Source organism: Arctopsyche grandis, chromosome 8, assembly GCF_051622035.1.
Source record: "Arctopsyche grandis isolate Sample6627 chromosome 8, ASM5162203v2, whole genome shotgun sequence".
NCBI classification, from domain to species: domain Eukaryota; kingdom Metazoa; phylum Arthropoda; class Insecta; order Trichoptera; family Hydropsychidae; genus Arctopsyche; species Arctopsyche grandis.
In genome coordinates, this window is record NC_135362.1 from 11,559,001 (window position 1) to 11,583,133 (window position 24,133).

The window sequence follows — 24,133 nt, forward strand, 5'->3', positions numbered from 1 at the left end:
CTTCACATCATGTGGTTTTCGAGGAGTAATATTTGAAAAATTGTCTATGTTCGTTTTTGATGACAACTAAACATCACTATCGGAAAGCTGCAAGTGTGAAAGAGAGGGAATAAAACGAGAAGTAATGAGAGAAAGTTGATCGGAAATCAATCGTGCTCATTCGCGAAAGAAACGTCCAATCGAAAAATGCATAATTGTATAACCCGGCGTTATGAGAGATTATGAGGTCAAAAATGTGACGACGGTGATGATGATAATGCCAAAACTTCAATAACACACAAGAAAGTCGGCAAATGTGAAATTTCGTAAACACCTGCCTACTATCTATCTATGTATTAGATAGTATCTAAGCCTCGTTCGAAATTTGCCATATGCGAAAGTTGCTCGAAACTCAATCGCACGAGGTCAAGGGTTCTAATCATGACCATGGTGAAAACAAAAACTATAAAAATACATACATATGAACATATAGTAGGTATATATAAAGACACTGGTAAAAGATCGTTCGTGAAATGCGAGTACGTGCTTTTTAGTAACTGGGTGATCGTATTAGCGATTTGTTAACTTTGAATAAGTTTCATATCTAAATGTGTGTCGATTGGCGATTGTTTCGCGAGCCCCACGTTGAGGATAGTATCTCACAAAACGGTCACGTAAGACCTTTCCCTTTGGTGAATTCCGAGACTTGCGATGATGATGATTCGAGATAAATGTCAAGGCTGATCGTTCCATAGCAACCTTTGGTTTTGTCCAAAGTATAGACACGTTTTGAGCTATAATAATCTTCTATGTAGAGGTCATATCAACGCGTTTAATATGCATATCATTTTTGTTCTTTTGACTTTTAAAATTCGGAATTCTTTACTGTTATGCAATGTGGTGTTTTTTTTTCAATCTCCACCTTTGACACTAGGTATAAAATATTTCTGATCGAATGAATGTGTATGTCCGTCCGTTAGCTGACATTTTTAGACGAGTTTAGTTAGAAAATCGTGCACGGTTTTATTTGACGACTAAAACTTGTTTTTACGATACAGCTCGTGCTCCACTTCTAAGTGATGAAAATAAAAGTCTAACGAGAAAAAGGAGGACAGAGAAAATACTTGTGCCAAAATTGAATACGCGCAAACGAGAGAGTTGAAGCTATTGTCACCTCTTCAAGTCCTAATAAGAAATCTTTCATTCTCATAAAAACGACTACACTTTCTATCTCATTTTTTTTCCTCCATCCCCTTATCTTACTCAAGTCTTATTTACTCCAGAAGAGTTCATCTTATAGCAGTTCTGAATGGGATTGTGCCTTTTTTCACCGTCATGCCAATTAATTCTAGTCTAGACGTTCCAAACTAAGAAATTTCTGTATCCATTGTGTACTAAGTGTTCGTTTAATTTAGCAAGAATGTTTAGAAAAGTATGATAATGTTGTCAAGTTAAAAATAGAAATCCAGAAGAGCTTCAAAACAGGTTTAGAACATCAAGTTATTAAGTTCCAAGAATTCCTTGGGTGGATAATGCTGGTTTTTTATACTTTCCATTTTCCTGTAGAACTTTCCTCAACGAAAATATGAATGTGTGTATTTATAATTATGATTTGAGTGCAATAAAGATTAAATTTGTCTACGTATGTATATATTAATTTTTCTTTAGATTAGTATGATTTTATTGCAGATTTGTTTGAAGGGAGTCTGTTGTATAATGTCATTTATTTACTTGATTTGAATTAGATAATTATCCACTTCCTCTTGGGTAGGAGCATGAGAGTGTTTCAGAAAAAATCAGCATAGTAACCTGTTCGCGCTCAAGTGAAAGTGTCTGTATGATTCATTGTTTTGTCGATAACATTTTGAATAATACGCACAAGTTTGCAAAATTGTTTAATATATGTATTATATTATATTATACACGAGCGGCAAGTGTTTCATTGTTAATACCACTCTATGTATGTGTTACACAATTGGAGCGATGATTTATGAAGTAAAAAATTAATAAATATTTAATTTTAAAAATATTGCGAAGCGCTGATGTCAGCTGGGGTCAAATTTCAAAAGGAAAGTCATTTAAAAAAAATAACAGGGATTTAATAAAAAACAATTTTATTTTTGTATTTATGTTTATTTTTATTATAAAAGTACATCGAAATATGTGCAAAAATTATTTTTAACGGGGTCAGTTATGTTTTTAACCGGTCGATCGTTCAATCACCAGCCTTGGCGCATCGAGATCGTCTTCAGCACGCACGTTTCAATCTCACGCAACCTTTATGTATGTATGTTTGTATGTATGTATATCGCATTCGACAAAGTATGAGTCGCTGTCAAAAGTGTAATGGTTGCCCAAGCTTTCGCAGAAGTATGTGATGAAGAAAAAAAAAACGACATGTTGTATCGATTGGAAATCGCAGGAATTTATTTACAAAGCCGGTGTTAATTGAGGCTCTAAGCGCGGCCAGTAGCCGTTGCGTCACTCAATTATCGAACGTAACGGCACATGATATTTGAGGCCGTTATTTTTTTATTTATTTATTATTATTATTATTATTCGCATTCGAAACTTACATAAGGCTTTATGCAAAACGACTTGCGTTGTTTCTGGCAGCGGTTGCGAAACGAGGACAGGCCGGCGCGAGGAGTATCTCTCGCTCCGGCGGGAACAGGATTGCTGGGTCACCGGATCTGTGAAAGGTGGTTGTCGGTTGTCTGTCGGCTGCTGGTTGCCATCGACGACGATGAGATGATCTTTCAAGGCAAATCGGTCGTTTTGTCCCCGTGGCGTGGCGCCCCCACTGTGAATATCGCGAAAATTATGTCACCGATTGACGTCAATGCGTGCTGTATAATGATTTCGAACGTGGCCAGAGAACGCCCGACGGTTTGATAGTGTGTAAAATTACGATCCTATAATTATCTGTTGGCTTTTTGTGCTAAAAGTTCATAGGAGAAATGTTGACATTTCGTGTTGACTACTTCGGCCTTGATAGGCGACATTAAAAAAATACCGTGAAGTGTCTGCAATGCGATACTGAATTTTAATTGCACATAATAGTTGTTTTATTTGGTGTATTTTTTATAGATAATATGAGCATTAAAGTTTTTTTTCATAATTTAAGTATTGAATTTATTCAATACTTAAATTATGGAAAAAAAAACTTTTTTCAAGCTATCAATAGTAGAATTGTTTTTTGTATGATTTAAATTGTGATAATATCAATCAAGATGATAATGAATTGACATTTAATAGTATAGAGTGAGCATAATGGTATTGTTTAAATGTGCATACAAAAAGGTATCGATAGTGCAAACGGGAAATTCCCGATTTTCCAGTAGCTCAGTCTTTTTTTTTAATTCTGTATATGGTGACCTAGATGGTTTCTGCTTTTATTGGGCATTTTTGAATCGAAGGAGACCTCGTTTAGTTGCATCGATTGCATTTTTTTTATGTAGAATTTAATTTAATGGAAGACCGGTAGCTGAATGCAAGAAAGTAAGGTCGTCTACTGTGTGGTTAATCGTGCGAAATGAAGGCGTACAGGTGGATGACAAAAAAAATAGAGCATGTTTTAAAATGTTTTTATGAACAGAATTATTTAAAAAAATCACATAATATTGAATAGGCCTACTAAATATGCATGTGTTTCTATATATTACAAATAGGTACTTAGACTATAGACGGGATTGAGACCCGTTACACGATATTTATAAATACGTCAGTGCGACTGTGGCCCGCCTCTGCCCCGGGGCGCCGCGGCACAGGAACTAGACTCAGTAATGGCCGTCGCCCGTTGGGTCGTTCAGCCAGGGGTAGTTGTTAGGGCACCTCACGCACGTCTGCAGATTTATCGTCTCCCCGGGTACCTCTTTAGATGTCAACTTGCAAGTGTGAGGAACCCAACAGGCGGGAATTCCCTCGACGGTGCACTTCTCCCTCCATGGGTCGAAGCTCTTCGACTCGGCTATCGTCCTCGGGTTCTGGATCCATTGGATCACTTGCGTCATGGTCACAAAGTAAACGTCATTGTGATTGGCCAAGATCTCGTCGATCCAGTACAAGAAGGCGTCTAAGAATTCGGGGTTGTTCTTCAACCAAGCGGCGTGGAAGTACAGACCGAGTGGTGCTCTGTTTTGTTCGTAATGCCTGTCGAAGTTGTGGTTCAAGAAGTTGTAGAACTGATCTCCGGTTAAGATGTTGGAGCAGGAATCGACCATGGCGCATCCCGGGAGGTATTCGTCGTTGTTGGGATCTTCCCTGCGGTCGAGTTCGTTCATGACCATCTCCCACACGGCGTGGCTCCTCGTTGGGCAGCTTTGAAGGTTGCCGTGGCAACGGTGAGGCATGCGGAAGTACATGGTGTATGGCCATAGAGGGGGGTTGGAGAGTGGCGCTGTGATTGTTGAATCGTAAAGGAAAGCTTGTTCTTCCATCATGGTGAACTGATTGTTGCCGCCTACGCGCAAGTAAGGAGCTCGAACACCCACGACGCTGTTGTCAGTGAGATTGGCGTACTTTTCAGTGATGATCCTCATACCGGCCATTTCTTTAGCCCAATCGTCGACGGTGGCGTTGCTCCAGAAGCGTTCATCATCATTGTGTCTATAGAATAAATTTCAATTAATCTTCCGTTATACAGATTGGAGTGGAAACAATTCAACGATAAGCAAATTTTAAAAGAAATACTAAACAAAAACAAACTGCTACAAAGAATAGCATATGCCACAAAGTCATTTTTTGAAAACACACAGCGATGAACGCGGCACGTGATTTTTTCAGATAGTTTTAAACGTATAAAAAAATATGCCGTGCCTTGCACAGATTTCTGGAACGCCCAGCAGCACTGGAGTGTTTTCGGTAAAATTGTATCCTTGCTTGATAGTAATCGATAACGGTGTATCCCATATTTAAAGAAATTTTAGGAGACTTTGTCTAAGTTCCACGTGCCACGCTCCGTGATGTTTGTTTTCGTCCCAACACGTTTCCAGATATTGACAACTATTATGAATTTACTTTTTTTTAATGTATGAAATCAAGTCTAAAGTAGTTTGGTTCCAATAGGAGCTTAACTGTATGTTGTCTAATTTATGGTCTATTTTTTAAGAGAACGTTATTGCTCACAGATCTCAAACTATTCAATAGTTGAAGGATTAAATCTGAGTGGAACATTAACGAATCATGCTGAATAATAGACAGTGTATGTACTTCAACGTGTTAAGCGAACTATGATGACATTATCTTAAAAAATTACGTTGTAGCCTAATTCCATCTCATATATGTATGTACATATGAGCCGTCATATTTGAAAGTGGCATAAGTCAAATTTTCTTCGTTTAGAGAAATACTTCGCAAAACATAAAATATAATATTTTGCGTTTGACAATATTTAAAAGTACTGATGGCCTGTACGAAATACGTTTATTATGCTTTTCCGAGATTCTGGACATATCGAATTAAAGGAAGTGATAACAATTTGTGAATTAAGACAAACAGAAATGTTAAGTGTTTTTGGAACTGAAAATTGGATCCACCACTTTCAAATATTACGGCTCATATATATGTATGTAGTTAGCTAATGAATTATTTTAAAGATATCAACTATTTTAATTATTTTCGCCCCATCCTATAAGATAAAATAAGTTCAATGAAGAATTGGTGTACTTACGTGATGGAGTGAACGGCGATCTCGTGTCCCTTGCGGTGGGTTTCTTGGACCGCGGAGTAGTTGGTGTACTTGTGCGATACGAAGAAGGTGGCTTTGATGTCGCAGCCGTTGGGGTTCTTGCGTTTGCTGAACATCTCTTTGTAAAGTTCGATGTTGTTGTTGTTGATGGCATCGTCGAAGGTGATGGTTATCATTTGGGGTACGTCTTTGGCCGGCAAGTCTCCGGGGACGGTGGTTCCATCTTCCGAGCAGAAGCAGTCGGGAAGTACGCAGACGGCCGGATCGCATGATGGCGCACGATTCGGGTCATTGTCGATATCTGTAAAATTGTTTGAATCAATCAATTCGCCTTGCTTTCGAACTCAACGCAAACACAATGTACAGCCTCTCGTGGGAAATTTTGCCAGTTTTGCGAATTGCATCTGAACGTTGCCAAAATTTGATAATTCCAATTGAAAAATAATGCTATGTAATTAATTATATCAAAAGATTAGTGTCGAATGTTCCATTGCTTAAGTCGTTTCAGTCGCAATCTTTAGATTTTCCACTCTTAATTTGTTGAGAATTTGAAAACTGGTATAATTTTACCTCGAATTAAAATTGAATCAAAACGATAGATCACTGAAGGTGTATCAATATGAACGTAGTTTTTCTTAATGGAAACAGTCTATATGAATAGTTTTCTACAAAAGCAAATAATGAAAACTGTTAAATTAGACCTGTTTTCAAAAGTTAAAAATAAAAAAAACTCATGTGTATTGTATCAGTTAATATCATTATGATTAATATCAGTTTAGCTCAAGCTGTGACTACTTAATTACATGATTTTATTGTGGTTTGTGTATTTTGAAGATCTTATGACAAGAATGCTGACGAAAAGAGTATCTAAAATTTGGTATCTTTTTAGATACAATCACATTTTTCTTAAACCAGCAGCATGGACTAGTATTTAGCATATTTTGATATGATCAGTGTGGTTATGAGTTCGAGTCACACTGATTGCTGCTGGCCAGACCTTGGTTTGCGACCAGGTCGGTCGTTTCCTATCAGAGTTTGTCAATTTTTCTGATTTTCATTAAAACGATTCCTGTTAAATTGGCTTCCCCTCCCCACTTCTCTCGTAAAATCTTGAGTTATTATGTTATATCTCTCGACATATGTCTCTGTGGATGATTATTGTATCGGTATAAAAATTCGTATTGTTGTATAAATGTTTGTTAATCGTACTGTATACGATGTTTGCAATGCACTTTACTATGTTTGACCATAGCTGTCATGTATAATTTCGAATCATGTATATAATTGATCTGTATAGTACACTCGTCGCATTGGAGCCATCTATAATAACGAGTGTACATAGATTGATTGATTGAATAAAATAAAATAAAATTCTGAAAGCAATATGAATACATTGCATATATGTATAGTCATCAACTATGCGTATGTATGTATGTATGTATGATCGAAGCCACCATTGCATACACATGTATGTAGATACGTCGATGGATTATAAATTGCACAACGGATAGAATGCATCGAAACTGAAAGAAGCAAAATGGCAACCGGGGAGTTAAAAAAAAAGAAGAAGAGGACGTCGAAAAAAGACATCATTCAATATCGCCATTACAAAATTGTTTTTCAATTATTACAAAACACATCGCACCGGTCGGAGCACAATCGATTTTGCAAGTGGCGTACCGCGTTTCAAAATACACACACGAAAACGCAACTATTCAATCGACATATATTATATGCATGATAATAATAATTGTGTGCACGGCAAAAGGTGACTTGAAATCCTGTTATGTTGGTATTTGAACGCGTCTTCATTACCATGCAGTCGAGAGGAGGTGTCCGACGACAGGCAGACATACAGACATAAAGACACACAGACACACATACACACCAGAGACCGTGTCGGGCCTTGAAACATAATTTATGATAAATGCTCGGCGCCGCACCGGCCAGCCAGTGAGAGTGGTCTCCACTTTCGCTGCTCGCCTGCACAGCTGCCCACCGAGAAGACGCCGGAGCCGGATATGAACGCGTGCGTATCCGAACGGTGATATTTTCGATACGACAACTTACTAAAATTTTCCATCAGGCTATTATCTAAAGGTGCCACGTGATGAATGTGCCACCTGTTTAAAATCTGCTCGTGAAAATCACGCGACGGCTTCGACGCCTTTCGCGCCAAAGATTCGCGCTTAAATTTGAAAAGAATTTTTGGATATATCGGGATATTTTGTACTCGTGTGAAAGATTTGGTTTGTATTACAATAAAAGAATTCACGTGCAATAAAAGAATTCAGTCACCGAGGTTTGAAACTTGCAGCTCAAAAAACAATTCATACATGAACGGATTTCATTGAGTGGAAAGCACTGTTTTATCCAACATACATTTCATTTCAACGAATTCCTTAATCAGATATTAAGTTAATTCATATTGTATGTTATGATAATATTTGATAAAACTAGCCAAAAAAATACATTAAGCTAAAGAAAAACAATGTTTTCCACCAGTTTAACCAGAATCGATTTTACATTCGCGTTTAATAATTTCCATTCTTAGGCCCGATTGTATGTACCTATGCGAAATTCCTTTCCAGCATTGACTTACTAAGAATTGACAATAATTAAAAAATGTGATCAGAAATGTAGAAGGACAAATGGAAGATTCGGAATCAATGAATAGATCAGGCAAAAAAAACTACTGCCTATATATTCGGAATATAATAATAAATTGAAAAAGATTGTCAAGAATTATCATTTATATGGAAAATTGATCATTTTTAATGATTACAACTGCAATAGAAGACGCTTAAAATGTTGTTTGAAATGATTGGTTATATGAACTCAATCATTGTCTTTTCTTTCATTCAAGTAATATTCCATTTAGTACTTATGTACATACATTCAAGAACAAATCTTATAAAAACACCACATTACTTTAATGAAAATACACGATGAAATTAATTAGTTGATAGAAATTATATATTGAATGCATTTTTATATGTACTTGAGTCATGAACTCGCAGTATTTTATGTGGAAAAATTGTCTTGCGTTTGAATTTACATCCAATAAAATCTGTCGAACATCCGAGCATTCAAAAACGTGAGAGTCAAGGACGTTTTCTGGCATATATTGCGAATGTTAAAAATTATACGATTTATACAGTTTCGATACGATCTCTTATCTAATCGATTATCGCCGTCGCGACAGGTGAGATGATGCCGATTTGTGTCACCGGAGAAAAAAATTAACGAAACTTACTCAACGATAATTTAAATAAAATAAACATTCTTATAATATATTTGACCATAATTTGTACCCTCATAAATGTCAACCGCGTTTGGCAACCTCACATTACATAAAGAATGGGAGTTTTTTTTTTTCGATCATTAAACGTAATTAAATACTCGTCTTCGTGTTTAAATATTTGTTCAAAATGATGGAATTGTTATAATATGCTTAAACTTTTCAAGGCTTCTTCGTCTTGGTTTTCGTAATGTGCAAAAAAATCTATTCAAATATTTGAATGTCTGTAACATAATATTTGCGGAGCGTATTTGTACAATTTTTTTAAGTGAGTGTATTATATAATACATACTGAATGCTTTATTTAAAACATTTTACTATATTACATAAAGCGGATATTGGGATTGTTTTAATGAAAAATATAAATTCAAATACAGAATACAATAACAAAGGGTAAATAACGGTTATATTGAATATTTTCACGTTTCATAGCGGAAGAATCGTTTTTGAATTTATGGTAGCGTTACATGACCCGTTTTATAACTGAATATATGTAGTTTTTATGGCATTGGCAATATCTGGCAAAATTAAGCACGTATAGAATAACACTTACCACAGGAATTTTCATCTGAACCATCAGGGCAGTCTTTTTCTCCGTTGCAGAAAAGTCCCCTCTCTATACAGGAGCTGTCTCCACACGCCAAAAAGCCATCTTGACAGAGAGGTTCGTCAGTGAAAAGCAAAGGCTTGACCTTCCTTTCCTTATTTTTTAATTTACAGTTTTTGACTGCGTCTTTCCAATCGCAAGTCTGCTTTTCGATGTCGAAGTATAAACCAGCGGGACATCGGATGGCTTGCAGACCCTAAGAAGCATCAATTAATTTAGACATGCATATAACATAATATAAATATAAAGTAGAACACATGCAAATCCTATGGGTGATGATTACGATGTGTATGTATAAGCTCATTAAAAAATAGTACAGTTTATTTTGTATGGGAGTAGTTACGTTGAAGCATTATTTTCTCACACGCACAAGTAACGTTCAAGTACTTCATTTTCGCACGATAGATCGCGATTTGAAAGTCGCCATTGTGGAAAATTGTTTTGTGTGCGATTTTTCCCAACACAAATTTCCCAAAGAAAAATCAAGCGATCGATCGAATAATTATTTTTAATTTTATTGTTCTTTTCTATTTGACAATTCGCCGATTGCCGAGAGGATCAAGTTTCTTCTCGGATTAGATACGGCGAGTTTTGAGAAGCAGGAAAGAAAACTGGTTAAACAAGGTCATCGGCTCCGATAGGCAAGTGAAATCTGCTATATGTGTACCATTCATCAGGAAGCAGCAGCAGCTTCTTCCACTTAAAAGATTCGTAATTACGACGTTTTATGCAAGACTTTAGCATATAAAAATATATATATATATATATACCCACTTACACAGCTATGGATGTAATTATAGGTACGGCTATATTTACATTAGTCACGAATTTCATTGAAAAACTTTTTGTAATGATATGGAAGTCGATCTAGCACACTTAAAAGCAGTAGTTGAAAGTGAAAATATCCGGATTTTCCAAAGATTACTATATTCATGGCTTCGCTTTTAAACTAAAAAGGTCATACTTATTCAAAGCTGCCCTCGATAAATATTTTGCTATATATAAATGTGCAATTTCAACTTGTTTCAATTGAGTACATTTATGAGCAATGATTTTTCGTTGCAAAATATGCTATATTAATAAATTGAATTTAGCATTTGAACTTTTAATGTATACATTGAGATACTACAATTTTGTTTAATTTAAAATAAATACTTACAGATGATGTGCATTGAATGACATCTCTGCAATTGTCACCTTCTCCGGCGACTAATCTGAACCATTCACCAGCATCTTTATCTTTGCAAAGCTCAGCTTCGAAGCTTTCTTCTTTTTTGGTGGATGTCTCGTCAGCCTGCCGCCGATATCTGTGTGGTGCTAGCGCTCCTTCGCCTATCAACCATAAAAAAATAATCATTAGAAATTTCTGATAAATAAAAGTGATACGTGGAATGACGTTTGTCTTCGAGGATGCGATTGGTTATTTTTGATTTAGGATCGTGATGGAATTCGATGCAACCGAGGCATTGTCTTCGGATGGAATTTGCCGAGTTGGTGTCTCGGTGACAACAGCCCGGTTGCATTCTCTTTGTCGTGGTTGCGCAAGCCGCGGCCAAAAGGTTACTTAACCGACGTGATTCATTTGACGCTCGAACGCCTTCATCGCGACATTATTGTGACCTCTTATATAAGCGCGAATGCACGTTGAATTGGCTACAATTTCGGATAAATACATTGCATTATCACAAAAAACTATTGAATTCTATGCTGGCAATGCGTTGGGTAAAAGTTGAAATGTCATTGATTTCATTTGAAATCTACCGTTTGGTTAAATATTTTACATATGAGAAACTGTTAGAAGTCAAACGGACAAACTTCATAATAGAAAATGTTGTGAAAACTCAACGATATTTTGGATATGAATGCGGTATTTGACAGTTGAGTGTGTAAAGTAGAATTAGTAAAGTTCCATATATAAATTAAGAGATCTACACAATCTGTATTTTGCATATAAAAAATATTTCACTATACATATGTATATACATATGTATGTATTTTCAAAAAAAATCCTACTGATTTTAAATCTACATTTGAATTGAAACTGAAAATGCTTCAATTTAGAAAAAACTCTTCTCTTCTTAAGCTCTCCCATATGACATATTATTCAATGGAAGCTTTGTTATTGTTAATTAAAATGTTGATTAAAAATACTACTATTTTACAAACGTCTTGTTGTCTCGAACTGAGAATATTTACTGAGATATATGTATACTTATGTAGGTACTAAAATTTAGAATGAGCAAAAAGTGGTTAGTCGATTTCGATCTGAAAGGCCACATGCTTACATACATATGTATGTACGTATGTTGTTCATAATAATACTGGTATGTAAGTTTGTTTCTAAGTGTTTGAACGTGCGTTGAAGAACCAATTTTTCTCAATAATATGTACGCGAGGAGAATATTATAGTATATTATAAAATTTCAAAAGCTTTCAATTCAATAAATCTAAGACAGTCGATGAAAAAGCACTCAAGTATTCTCACAGCGTCCACATAATTAATGGATTGTTTATTCGGTGAATTTGTCACAATAGTGACACGCAGTTGCGAAGTTCATTTGTGAATAGCAAATCCAAAGGATTGCAAATTTCAAAAATGTAATGAATAAATAGAAAGTTACAAACGTTACAAATCAAAAAGCAGGTTTGATCTCACGTGACTACTCGATGAATTATCGAAGTCGTATGACAATAATTCAATTACATTGTCAATTTATTTTTATGAACACTTAATCGGCGTGGATTAAATGGGTCAAACTGTAAGAATTTACAATACAATAGTTCGCCTCCGTGGCGTATAATTAATATCAAAATCGTGTTATTACTAAAAGCGCAAATTGCTTTAAAATTGTTCGATGGATACAAAAAAATAATAATTTTCCAAAGTGTCTAATTATTATATGAGTGCAGTTCAATTATATGTTGCCGAGTTAAATTACACACTGGAACTGTTATTAAGTTTTTTATTCGGAAAAACTCATTAATACCAGCTCAAACTCAAGATCAGCTATCTTCAATCTTCGCTTCTTAATATTCAAATAAATACGTATACATAATCATTATAATAAAGCTCAAAAATAATATGCATAATGATTAAATCATACAGTCGTTAGTTTCTATTAAAATAATAACAGTACATATGTTTAACATTACAGTTACACGTGCTATTTATATAACAGTAATTACACTGTATTAATTAATTTTCAATTACAAGTTTTAAACGATTTTAAGAATTTCTAATAAATTCAACAATTACACACAATTTCACGAGGATATTGACAGTAGTGTAATAGTCACGTATTGTATGTAAGGTCAAGGTATCGTTTGAAAATAATTTCTAAACTGTTAAGCAAACATTTCATTACAAATATTTGGTTTCGGATTTGACTGGTACTGAATGCTTCATGAGTGATCTTATCAAAGCTGAACTTTATAAGCATACACAAGATTTTAACCGCACCCACTCATTCTGCAACTTACATTCTTTCACATTTGACTTTACGTTAAGATTCAAATAACAAACAACGCGAACAATTTAAATTCAATTATGAATAGTATCAACGTTGATAAGATGTTTTTATCAATAAAATACCATCTATAATAGGTAAGAGCTTTAAAATTAGTATATGCTTACTCAAGGGTTTTGTTTCAAAGTTGACTTACTTAAATCATTAAATTAACTGTATTTTTCAATCATTGTATTAGTGCAAGGAAGGTGTCATATTTGCGCTCACGTAATTGCATATATGCAGTCTCGTCTACATAATATCTACGTGGATAATTTAACGGCGTGCCAGATTCTACACACACACACACTCACACATATATTATACTTCCTCCAATTTAATCACATTCACAATTACACTTCCATCAGTTTCTAGGGAGAAAAAGTGTGACAAGTTTCTCTCACGCGTTTGTTGTTTATCAGAGAGGCGGGTGCGACGGCCCCTGCAGCGGCTGTCGCAGTATGCGGAAGGTGATTTACAAAACCACCAAGAAAGATTTTTTCTTTTCATTGAAAATGAAAATGTCGTAACGCAAAACTTGCGTATCTCTCCCCCTTGGCACGTCTGTCTGTCTATCGACCGCATCGTGTGATCAAATATATGATCTAACGTTTCATAACCGAACGCTAATGCTACAGTGTATCGGATTTTATATGTAATACATATACATATAGGTCAAGGTCGCTTTGTAGATCTTCATGCATCTAACTATACAAAATCGAAATCGAATTCATTTGAAAAATAATCATCAGTTGCATTGTAAAATCTGTTATATGATACGTCATATTTAAACGATGCATGCCGAATATGATAACGTTAATCGCGACTATATCCTAGAGTTATGTAAACAAAGTGTTCGCTGTATGAAATAAAAATTGGAAAATATCAAATTGAATATGATGAAATGTTAATGAACTCATCTTTAATTTCTACACGGCTCATAATCATAATCGAAAGTAACATCTTGAATAACATGCATCGAATATAATATTGCACAATTCGATTGGAATATTCGTACATTCACGATGATCAAGTTTGAATTTGCGACGATGCTTTTATTAGAAAACGAAATCCCGAACGAACCAACTGTCGCCATTTTCGGCTGTTTCATCACTATCATTGAAACACGATTCGCGTTGACGAGAAAAATCACTGTCGATTATGTCACACACGATCGAATTCATTAGAGAGGTTTCGGCGGATTCGTTCTGACAGATAGAGATAGCTGTATCGAGATTTTGGCGACACGAAATGTGAAAGTGTCCGGTGTGTGTGTGTGTGTGTGTGTGTGTATGTGTGTTTTCAGTCGATATTCAATTAATATATAATACATAATATCGAGTCGACTTTTGCCACACAACTTGATGCGAACCGGGCGTGTTGAATTCACATACGATTAATTAATTATTGATAGCACTTGATTTAAAATATTGATATTTTTCATTTAAATAAAATAAAACAAAAGAGCACTCGTATATAATGCGATTCGAATTTGAACTGAGACACTGTTGAAATGGTGTGGTGTTTGAGTTGGGCGGTGGTAGGGAGGGGTTGGAATTTCGGCTGGGCTGTTGGGTGGGTGGGTGGGTGGTGTTGATTGAGGTTATTAAAATGAACAGAACACTCACCGGTGATGAATAGACAGAATGCTAGCGCGGCGATACAGGCGTACCGCGCCATGTTGGCAACTAAACAGTCCCTCCTGGGCGCTCGACGGCTTTTATATACCAAGCGGCCCCCACTTACCCCCACGGCTCGAGACCCACTGCTGCCAAACTCTACAAAACCACAACAAAAATACAAAAAAAGATTCATTAAAATATGTCAAAAATTAAGGCGACGCACGGAGCGTCGAGAGCATGCGTCGTTACGGGTGTGTCGTTTCGATTTTGATCGGAAAATTCGGATTTTCTCGACGGTTTGTCGGTTTTCAGATATTCGAATGAAAGCCACGTGAGTGCATTGGTCGATGTGAAGGCGCTGGAGTGGCGATTAACACTTCTCACTCTTTGATGGGTGCTTCTGGTTCAACGTGCAGAATGGCAAGTAGTGCACATTTCTTTTTTGAAAGTGACCTTACCATCGGTCTGTTTATTGTGTTTATTTCTAACCACTCTGTTTCCTTCTAGATGCATTGATGACGATGACTATGTACGTATGTATGCATCTGTTGGTATGTTTTTTCGTGTCGAGATCAAATATGAATGGAAAAGTTCCCGTTCAATTCGATTAAAACGACGTTTACACTTGATTGAGTATTTATTAGACATTCAAAATACATAGTTGAAGTTATGTATTACAATTGCAAAATTATAATTGAACGTCGTAATCAGTATTATTTTGTGCCGCTTCCATTTGAGTGTCGATTTTTTATATGTACATATCTGTTATTTTCAACCCCTTTTTGAGTCACCCAACAGGTATTTTATCAGTCAATATTAACTAAAGAAATCTCTTTAGCATTTCTCATGCATAATCAATATGTATTCTAGCTAAATTAATTAGTATTTAAATTTGGAAGATCTTCTTATGTACATATATAAAACAACTTCAGAATTATCACTGCTCGTTTACGCTGCCGAGAGCCTAGATTTGACAAAACTCAAAACATCTTATATATGTACATACATACACATGTATGCTCTTTTTTATGACGGCTCATTCTTCTGTCAACCTATTAATGCATTTCAACATTCGCCTCTACTGTTCAGTTTTTATTATGATCAAGGAATTGATCTGTCACGATAACCCCACTTTCAAATAAGCATTTAACCAATCAAAGTTGCTTATATCTCTAACAAATACTTTTTGATAATATTACTATTTTATTTAAATAATTCCAATATGAACCAGTCAATTACATATCGGTATAAATTAATTTTTATATCTACGATACGGAAAGTAAACTTTCAAATCAATCACCTATTAAATCATCTATTAATCACATTTTAATGCAACTATTAAACGTATAATTTTTGTTTTATACTTAAATTATATACATCATTTTACGTCAAAAGACGTAAATTTATTAACAAGTATGCTAAAAAGGTGAACTTTTTTCAGAGGAGAAATCTTTACAGTTATGTGAATCTTTTTTAACGTATTAATTACAATTTCATTAAACTGAATTAAATTTAAATTATTAAAATACAATAATTTTTAATTAATATAATTGGATATTGAATCTCGCTAAATTAAAAGGAGCATTAAATAAACTTTCAATCACGACATGAAACCATGGTCAAGTACGAGCAACCGAATAAAATATTCAATAGTAATCTTACTTCCGGATGTCGCGTATGAATTAACTGCCGTTTATAGATTATATAATTGAAAACAGTAATCTTGAAAATAATTTTGACGGTAAAAACTTTGACCTTTTATATTTAAAAAAATTTTTAAAATAAATATCCATTGATATTACGAGACTCAAATATTTGTTCACGAACTTAACATACTAAACTTCTAACGTTCATGTATTATATGTAGGTATAAAATATGAAAATTTCATAGTCGGTCTTGGTCAATTGTTGCAAAATCTATTAGCGATTCTAATTTTAATAAATGTATTGATTTATCCTCAACTGAAGTAATCATGAAATTTGATGATGATTAACGGAAAATATGATTTATTTTTAACAAAGAGCTCATAAAATATTTATTTACTATTTTATCAACCGTATATCATTATCTAAGCTTGCTGTTTACAAAATAAACCGTTTTCGTAATTGGAGAAATTCCTCACAAAGATGAAAATTTGATTAAAATTATAAAACAGCGCAAGTGTGTGATTCATGCGTTATATTTTTTTTTTCTTTTTTGCAAATGTTAGGTTTGTTTTGTGGAAAATTCTCGCCAAAAAACTCGAATATTAGAAAGCGTCATAAATTAATATTTCTTGCTTTCTGACTTGGTCCAGTAATGACGTGTATATTAATGTTGCAGTAATAAATGGCGTAATTAGTTGGATTGTTTCTCTCGGAGCATTTCACCGCCGATTGTTGCATTAAAAATACAATTTTCTTTGAGATGCAAATTTCAATGAACATAATTTACAAGCGCAAAAATTTATGACACATAGTGTACCGGCCTCTTTGAATTTTTTGAGTGAAAACCGTATAACTAAATAATTTTACAATCGCATTATGCGAAAACACCACGCGCACTTATGTCACGTTTTCCGAAATCATCAACAAATGCTAATATATATATGTATAAAATGAACGAATTTTACATTAAAATAAATAAGCAAATTGAACTTTAACAAACACTGAACAACGTAAGTGCTCCATTTTTATTATTCTGGTGTATGTGAGTTGTTTTTTCTGAAAGGAATGCGTCTTCAAGGTGAACAGCCCTGATCGTCCCTTCTGAACATCTTGAGATGGCAATCTTCGTACTGCAGATACGCGAGTCGTGCAGTGAAAGGTATTTTTATGTCTTATTTTGAAATTGATCATAGTCGAAGTGAGTACTATCCACTATATATGTATATAAGGATAAATACTTGATTTTCCCTTATGCAAATCTACAATTTTCAATTGCTCATAAATTTCAATTTCAATCTCATGGTGCTCGTATAACATGTATAAAATAAACTCGACATCAAAAAGAATCTAAATATATGTAGACAAGTTTTCAATTATTATACTGACTATTTTATAATCGTTAAATTCCAAAGCTTGATTTATGTCGTAGAAAAATTATAATACGGAGGAAAGGTTACATCTGCATTATTTTAATTTAAATAAAAATACGTCAAAAATATGAAAAGTATCCGCGTTACCCTTGAAAAAATTATGAATATTTTTACCGAAAATTTTAAGCACTGAAAACTATTATATTTTAGACACAAGATCGACGATTTGTCGATATCGACCTCGCGTTCGAACGGAACCGGAACAACTATGTACATGTGTATGGTCGCTAGAACGAACATTTTCTTTATGAATATGCAATCACAAATAGCCAAGGAAAATGTGTCACATTGAATGTCATTTTTTTTTTTCAGAACTTCAAATAATGCAACCGTTGCAATGGAACTCGAGTAACATTGACATTTGTGACGCGCGTCAAAACAATTGCAAAAAAATGTCTTCGCTGGCCCATTGTAATTTTTTTCCGTTTTAACTAATCCGGAAGCTGGCGACGAACATTGAAATTCAATGTGCAACGGCATCTGTATGCCAAATTATACGATTCGAAGATTGCGGAATTGCGTGATGAGCTTTCACAAGATTCGACTAATGTTGCGGTCATGGCGGTAATACAAATTCAACCGATTGATATTTCAAATTCAAATTTTGACTCGTAACGCGGACGCTTTTTAAATAATGCTGTCGTGTATGGAAATGTTGCGTCCTGTTTTTTTTTTTTTTGTACACTTTGTTTTCAAAGAAGTCATCTTTTCAAGTTGTCGTAATCTTTAAACACAACAGAGAGGACAAGAATATTTATATTCGCGTCCCAAAAAAGACTCTTTCCGAGATTCAAGATGACCCTTTGAGCTTTAAATTGATGTTGTTATTGTGGTGAAAAATGATATTGAAAAAATATGATAATGATCCCAACCAATGTGTCCAAACCATTATTTTATCTACATACATACACACAATATGTATCGTTATCTTTGTATGTATGTAGGATCCTGGATGCAGGGGATTCCAAATGATGCACATGGAGTTTCTAAGACAGTGTTTATTTATACATATGTACGTCTTAACATTCATGTCTATTCAGCACGTTCGAAAATTGAAGCGTATTGGAGAGGCCTTCTTCCAGCAGTGGATGGCGAATGGCTGATAAATTATGATGATGATGATGATATGTATAAATGTATATGGACGATGATATATAGGTATACATTAATACATATCGTATATTTATTTATGTGATATGGAATAGGGATTCCTAAACTGTGAAACATGATATTTATAATGCGGTATACACATTTTATGCAAGCAAATACAGAAATTTTAATTAATCATATGTGATTTAAAAATTTGCAGATAAAATATCCACAGCTTGACAAATGATTTACTGAAGTAACAAAAATAAAATAATTTTATAAAACTGTCACGTAGAATGCAAAGAGCTTTATGTATAAAAAGGTTTAACAGAATGATCATTTCACCAAACAATATATTATTTTAAAAACCATTTTGCAACGAGTTCATCATATACATGTATACCTTACGACCTACATATATGTATGTAAATACATATATGTACATTCTGTCGAACGTTCGATGAGCTTAACGTGTGTTGGCTCACTGATCAAAAGTAATGTACAAATTGCGAACTTGCCGTGTGCATATGTGCATATATTCAGATGTTATGCCATTCGGATAAAATATTATAAAAATTCGATTGCATCGTTCATGCCAAATCCTTAATATGAAAGTGGCTTAAGTGTGTAATTGATAGACGCACCTGACTTTTCGATTTGTGGTGCAACAATCGTTTGCAAAGTTTATTGTGTCGGTGTTTGTCGATGCACCTTTGTTCGGTAAAAGTGCAGTGTTATTTTCACAATACGCGTCTCTATAAGTACAGCAATAACAATAATTGATGCTGCACTTTCTAAGACGAGACAAGCCGCGTTGACACGATTATGAAATTAGAGATAACCGCAAGGAGAAAATCTTCCAAATAAGATGTATTCAAAAGCAGGTCAGAATTGGAGTAATTCGACGCAAAAAACTGTTCTCATTGTATCTTGAAAAGAAATCACTCCACAGTGAGATCGGAGATTAAACACGTAAATCTGAAAATTTTGCACAACGGTTGTTTATTTTAGTTTCGATAGGAATCAAGGCGTCAATTTGCACATTTACCCACCCGAGTGCATGAAACTTTTATGCAACAACCCACTTTACGGACAATTTGCATACGCGTCCCACAAATTTTTAAAACAATACGTTTACGGCGAATTATTCAACGATCGTAACGTGCGTAATTTATGGAGTGTAAAATGTTGAAAAAATTCTCGATTCTCGTGAAAAAAATATATACGTCGCGCATCGACGTGTGCTATATTTAAATTACGATACTTTTTAGCGTGACCTTTCAAAACAATTTCAGTGAAAGTGGCTAATCAACTTTTTCTCACGTATGTATGTAGGATTTTCCACATCGTATTGCGAAGGGGGATATGGTTTTGGAATTAGAGCGATTGCTGTAAACAAGTGTGAGTAATTTCTAAACTATCTAAACAAAGCCACTGATTTACAATCAGTATGCGACATGAGCGCAAACCGTGACGCATTACAAGTGTTGAAAATGGACCAAACAACGCCTTGTAATCGCTCATTTCCTTAATATAACACTTTTATACAGTCTATACCGTATTTATAATATTTACATGATAATTAAGATTCAATTATACGCTTATATAAGTACGTATACGTAAAATTAAAAGTATGCCTCGTGTAACTCTTAAAATTTATTTTAAAAAAATGGCATTATTCATATGTAATTAATGATTAATTAATTTATTAATATTATCATTATTCATTATTAATTAATTAATAATGGCATTATTCATTATTCATACAAAGATATAATATTATATTTAAGTTATAATTAAAATTATTTAAAAAATTATAATATACTAGTGGTTTCACCCGGATTCGCTCGGTATTTGTAATATAAACAGCTTAAACATGGCAAAACAATCTAACAGTATTCATTTTTATTAAATTTATTTGAATCGAAAAAAAATAATATTTGACGATAACGATTTCGTCGTCATATAAACTTTGATTTATTTTTGATGCTCCCAACAAACCTTTAAACATACATACATATAAAGTCGAAATTATATATGTATGCATTAGATTATACATAAATCTTAAGTTAAGGAACTAATATATCTAAAGTCAGCAGTATAGCTCGGTGTTTGAGTTAATGCTTATGTTCCCGGGTTCAAGCCTTGGGTTGACTTCGATTGAAAAAAATTAATTCGGAAGTATTTCTGTAGTACTGCTGGTCAGACTTGGATATTTGTGACTCCAAATCGATCGTTTCCTGTCATATTTTGCCAATTTATCTGTTTTCATTGCTGAAACCGTTCTTCATCAAATTAGCAAAACCATACTACCCATTTTGTCACCACTATTTGAATATGATTTCAAATTTATATATCTACGTATATACAAGTTTAATACTGAAACGTAGGAACATGGGAGAGAGTGTCCACAAGTGCATTTGTGGGTGAATAATAGACACCCCGGATTACACTAACGGAACTAATTAAGTGCCCGAACAAATAATACGCTGGGGTTCTCACAGAACGGGGTGAGTGCGGGTAAACCTACGTGCCTAGAAAATAGACACGCCAATGGATCGGGGAAGCTATGCTGTGCAACTCTTACTTAGGAGGTAAACACGGTAGATCAGATTATTCTGGAGTGAGCGGTGCTATCGTGTGGACCTCCTGAATCGTTGAATAAATGCTGTGAGCGACTTTGGCCTTTCATTAGGATACCATATTTATCGATTAGGGGCAACTCGTAATGGCTTCATAGGAAAATATAAATTTAAAAAATAAAATAAACAGAGCCGTATAGAACAAGTTTTGGGTTTCATAAATAGGTTCAAAATTTAAGTAAACACATATTTATAATAGTAAAAGTATAAGACAATTATGCATAGGTATGGTTACTAATTGAGGAAGTACTAAAATGTCAGACTTGATGTCGCAAATTTTTTTCGAGCAACATTCATACATCTTTTAAAGTTGTTCGTATGTAAATGTATAATAGTATGGAAGATGCAATCTTTCAAAATAAAATATGCGTGTATATTTTATTTTTACTGACCTTATAGTGAGATTAAGCTGCTATACGAAATGTATGGCTGCCATCGTCAACAGTAGTGGATAGACTGGTCATTAATAGAACATTCGATTGCTTTAAAGTACGAAATTTCACACATTAGAATCTTAGAAAAATATGAATAACCGGATCGAGTATTATAATATAATTTAGCAAACGGGCGTTCTAGAACGTTCTTAAAATAACTGAAATTAACTTTCTCCAGAACATACTGGGTAAAAATTTAATTGATAACTGTACATCTACATATGTGTATTTTGTTTACTTTATTACTTTTCAGTATACATTGTATGTGCATATAAATATGTGATTGTTAAAAAATTATACGCATAATGAAATTTGCATCGACAGACGTTGAAAACAATTTTATGTGAGCTTTTTATTATGTCGCACTTGTATTATATTGTAAATGTGACAGGATAACATTGCAATTGATTCGCTAAATAGAAATCAATAGATGCATTCAGAATGAGTTTCGCAGCGAAGACTTAAGTTCAAAGGTAATGATCGTATAATGGTATAATACAAAGTTGAAGGACTATTCAGTTAGTGGTTGTGTGTTATTTTGAAAAAGGTACCAAGTTTTTGTTTCCAACAAGACACCTAATGTGAGAGGAGAACACCATTGTTTTATATATGTATCTTGTCATTTTTTTTCACGATCCATGAGTGCCGGGTCATCTGTCAAGGATTTCGGTTATGAAATGGCATAATTGCTTTGCTCGGCCACGTAACGGAGATAACCCGGTGTCCATCTTACATCATTCTATTATTTTTCGATAAAATAATAATAAATTATACGAAAAAATGATACGAAACGCCTTATACGGGTTGTAACCTTGTTTAGACACAATATGCGAAGGCCAATCTGTGGGGTGTTCGATTCAATATAAACCTATTCATCAAATTACCTTTATAAATTGTCTCGTGACTAGATCATAATTTATTTCAACGCATCGATTAGTATGTATGTATATCGTTCAAATGCAATGAAGTCACGAATATGTATTTGAATCAAATGCTTTTATATTATACTTACAAGCACTGGCGAAGCAAAGGCGGCATTTTTGAAAATTAACAGAAAATTTCAGAGGTATAACAAATAAAAATTGTTATGTATTCAGAATTAATGCCAAACATCTACATATATTCTACTCAACGTTTCTTTCGTTTTAATTTGAACTTTGTGACTCGCTGATAAAATATGTATGTTATATTATAATATTTCGCAAATATGAGTCTTTAGTTTTAGGCACCCAGCCATTTGTCGTTTTAATGAACTATACGTCGTACATCATATTGTTATTCTGGCATTCTAAAAACATTTCATAACCAGCAATATATATGTATGTACATATGTATTTATCGCCAGCAGTATAGCTCGATGGTTGCGTTAATGCTAACCACCGAGAGGTACCCGGGTTCAAGCCCTGGGTTTACCTAGATTGAAAAGAATTTATTCGGAAGTATTTTTGCAGTATTTTTTGTCAAACTTGGATATCTGTTGCTCTAAATCGATTGTTTCCTATCAGAGTTTGCCAATTTATCTGATTTCAATTTTAAAATAGCGCCTCATCAAATTGTAAAAAATCATCCTACACATTATATTACCAGCATCGTGGTCTAGTGGTGAATGTTGAATTATTTCGTACTTGATGTTACGAGTTCGATTCCCCGCTAAGTCTCGTTGTTGGCCAGACCTTGATTTGTCTAGGTCGATCGTTTCTTATCAGAATTTGCCAATTTTTCTGATTTTCATTGAAACGATTCCTGTAAAATTGGCGTTTCCTTCCCAATTTTCTGTTTCGAACCTTTAGTTATTGTTATATCTTAGGTTTCGCCATATTGCTCACCATAGATGTCTCTGTGGTTGTTTATCGAATATAAAATTCGTATTGTTACATGAAAGTTATTCATCGTTATTTATAGTATTGTAACGTATACTAAACAGAGCCGCCGAGTAACTGCGATCGGATTAAGACAGGTAGACGTCTTGAGAGACCGTGAGACCGGTGTAAGTGGTTTTAGGGATTAGCGACAAGCTAAGTGCATGAAAGCTAAACAATGAGTGCACTTCTCATACCGTGGGAATACATATCCGAATACGTGACTATACTGTAGGTAAACAGATTAGACGTCCTGAGAGATCTACCCCTTATAAGGCGGTACGTAGGCGATATCAGGTCATTCTGGACGGAGCAGTGACAGTGCGTG

General features: G+C 34.4%; 1 protein-coding gene across 2 annotated transcripts; it reads right to left on the reverse strand.

Moving 5' to 3' along the window:
• Positions 1–2,539: 2,539 nt before the first annotated feature.
• serp (chitin deacetylase-like protein serp) lies at positions 2,540–21,993 on the reverse strand. Of its 2 annotated transcripts, XM_077436833.1 has the most exons (6): positions 21,905–21,993; positions 14,711–14,860; positions 10,736–10,908; positions 9,523–9,772; positions 5,651–5,969; positions 2,540–4,587 (listed from the first exon to the last, which is right to left on the reverse strand). In XM_077436833.1, exons 2-6 carry the CDS (start codon positions 14,760–14,762, stop codon positions 3,759–3,761), a joined length of 1,623 nt encoding a protein of 540 aa, XP_077292959.1. In that variant the 5' UTR covers positions 14,763–14,860; positions 21,905–21,993; the 3' UTR covers positions 2,540–3,758. The 2 variants fall into 2 exon arrangements, with proteins under 2 accessions (XP_077292959.1, XP_077292960.1); XM_077436834.1 differs by lacking the exon at positions 21,905–21,993 and having other exon boundaries at positions 10,736–10,902; positions 14,711–14,854.
• Between the last annotated feature and the right edge of the window lie 2,140 nt (positions 21,994–24,133).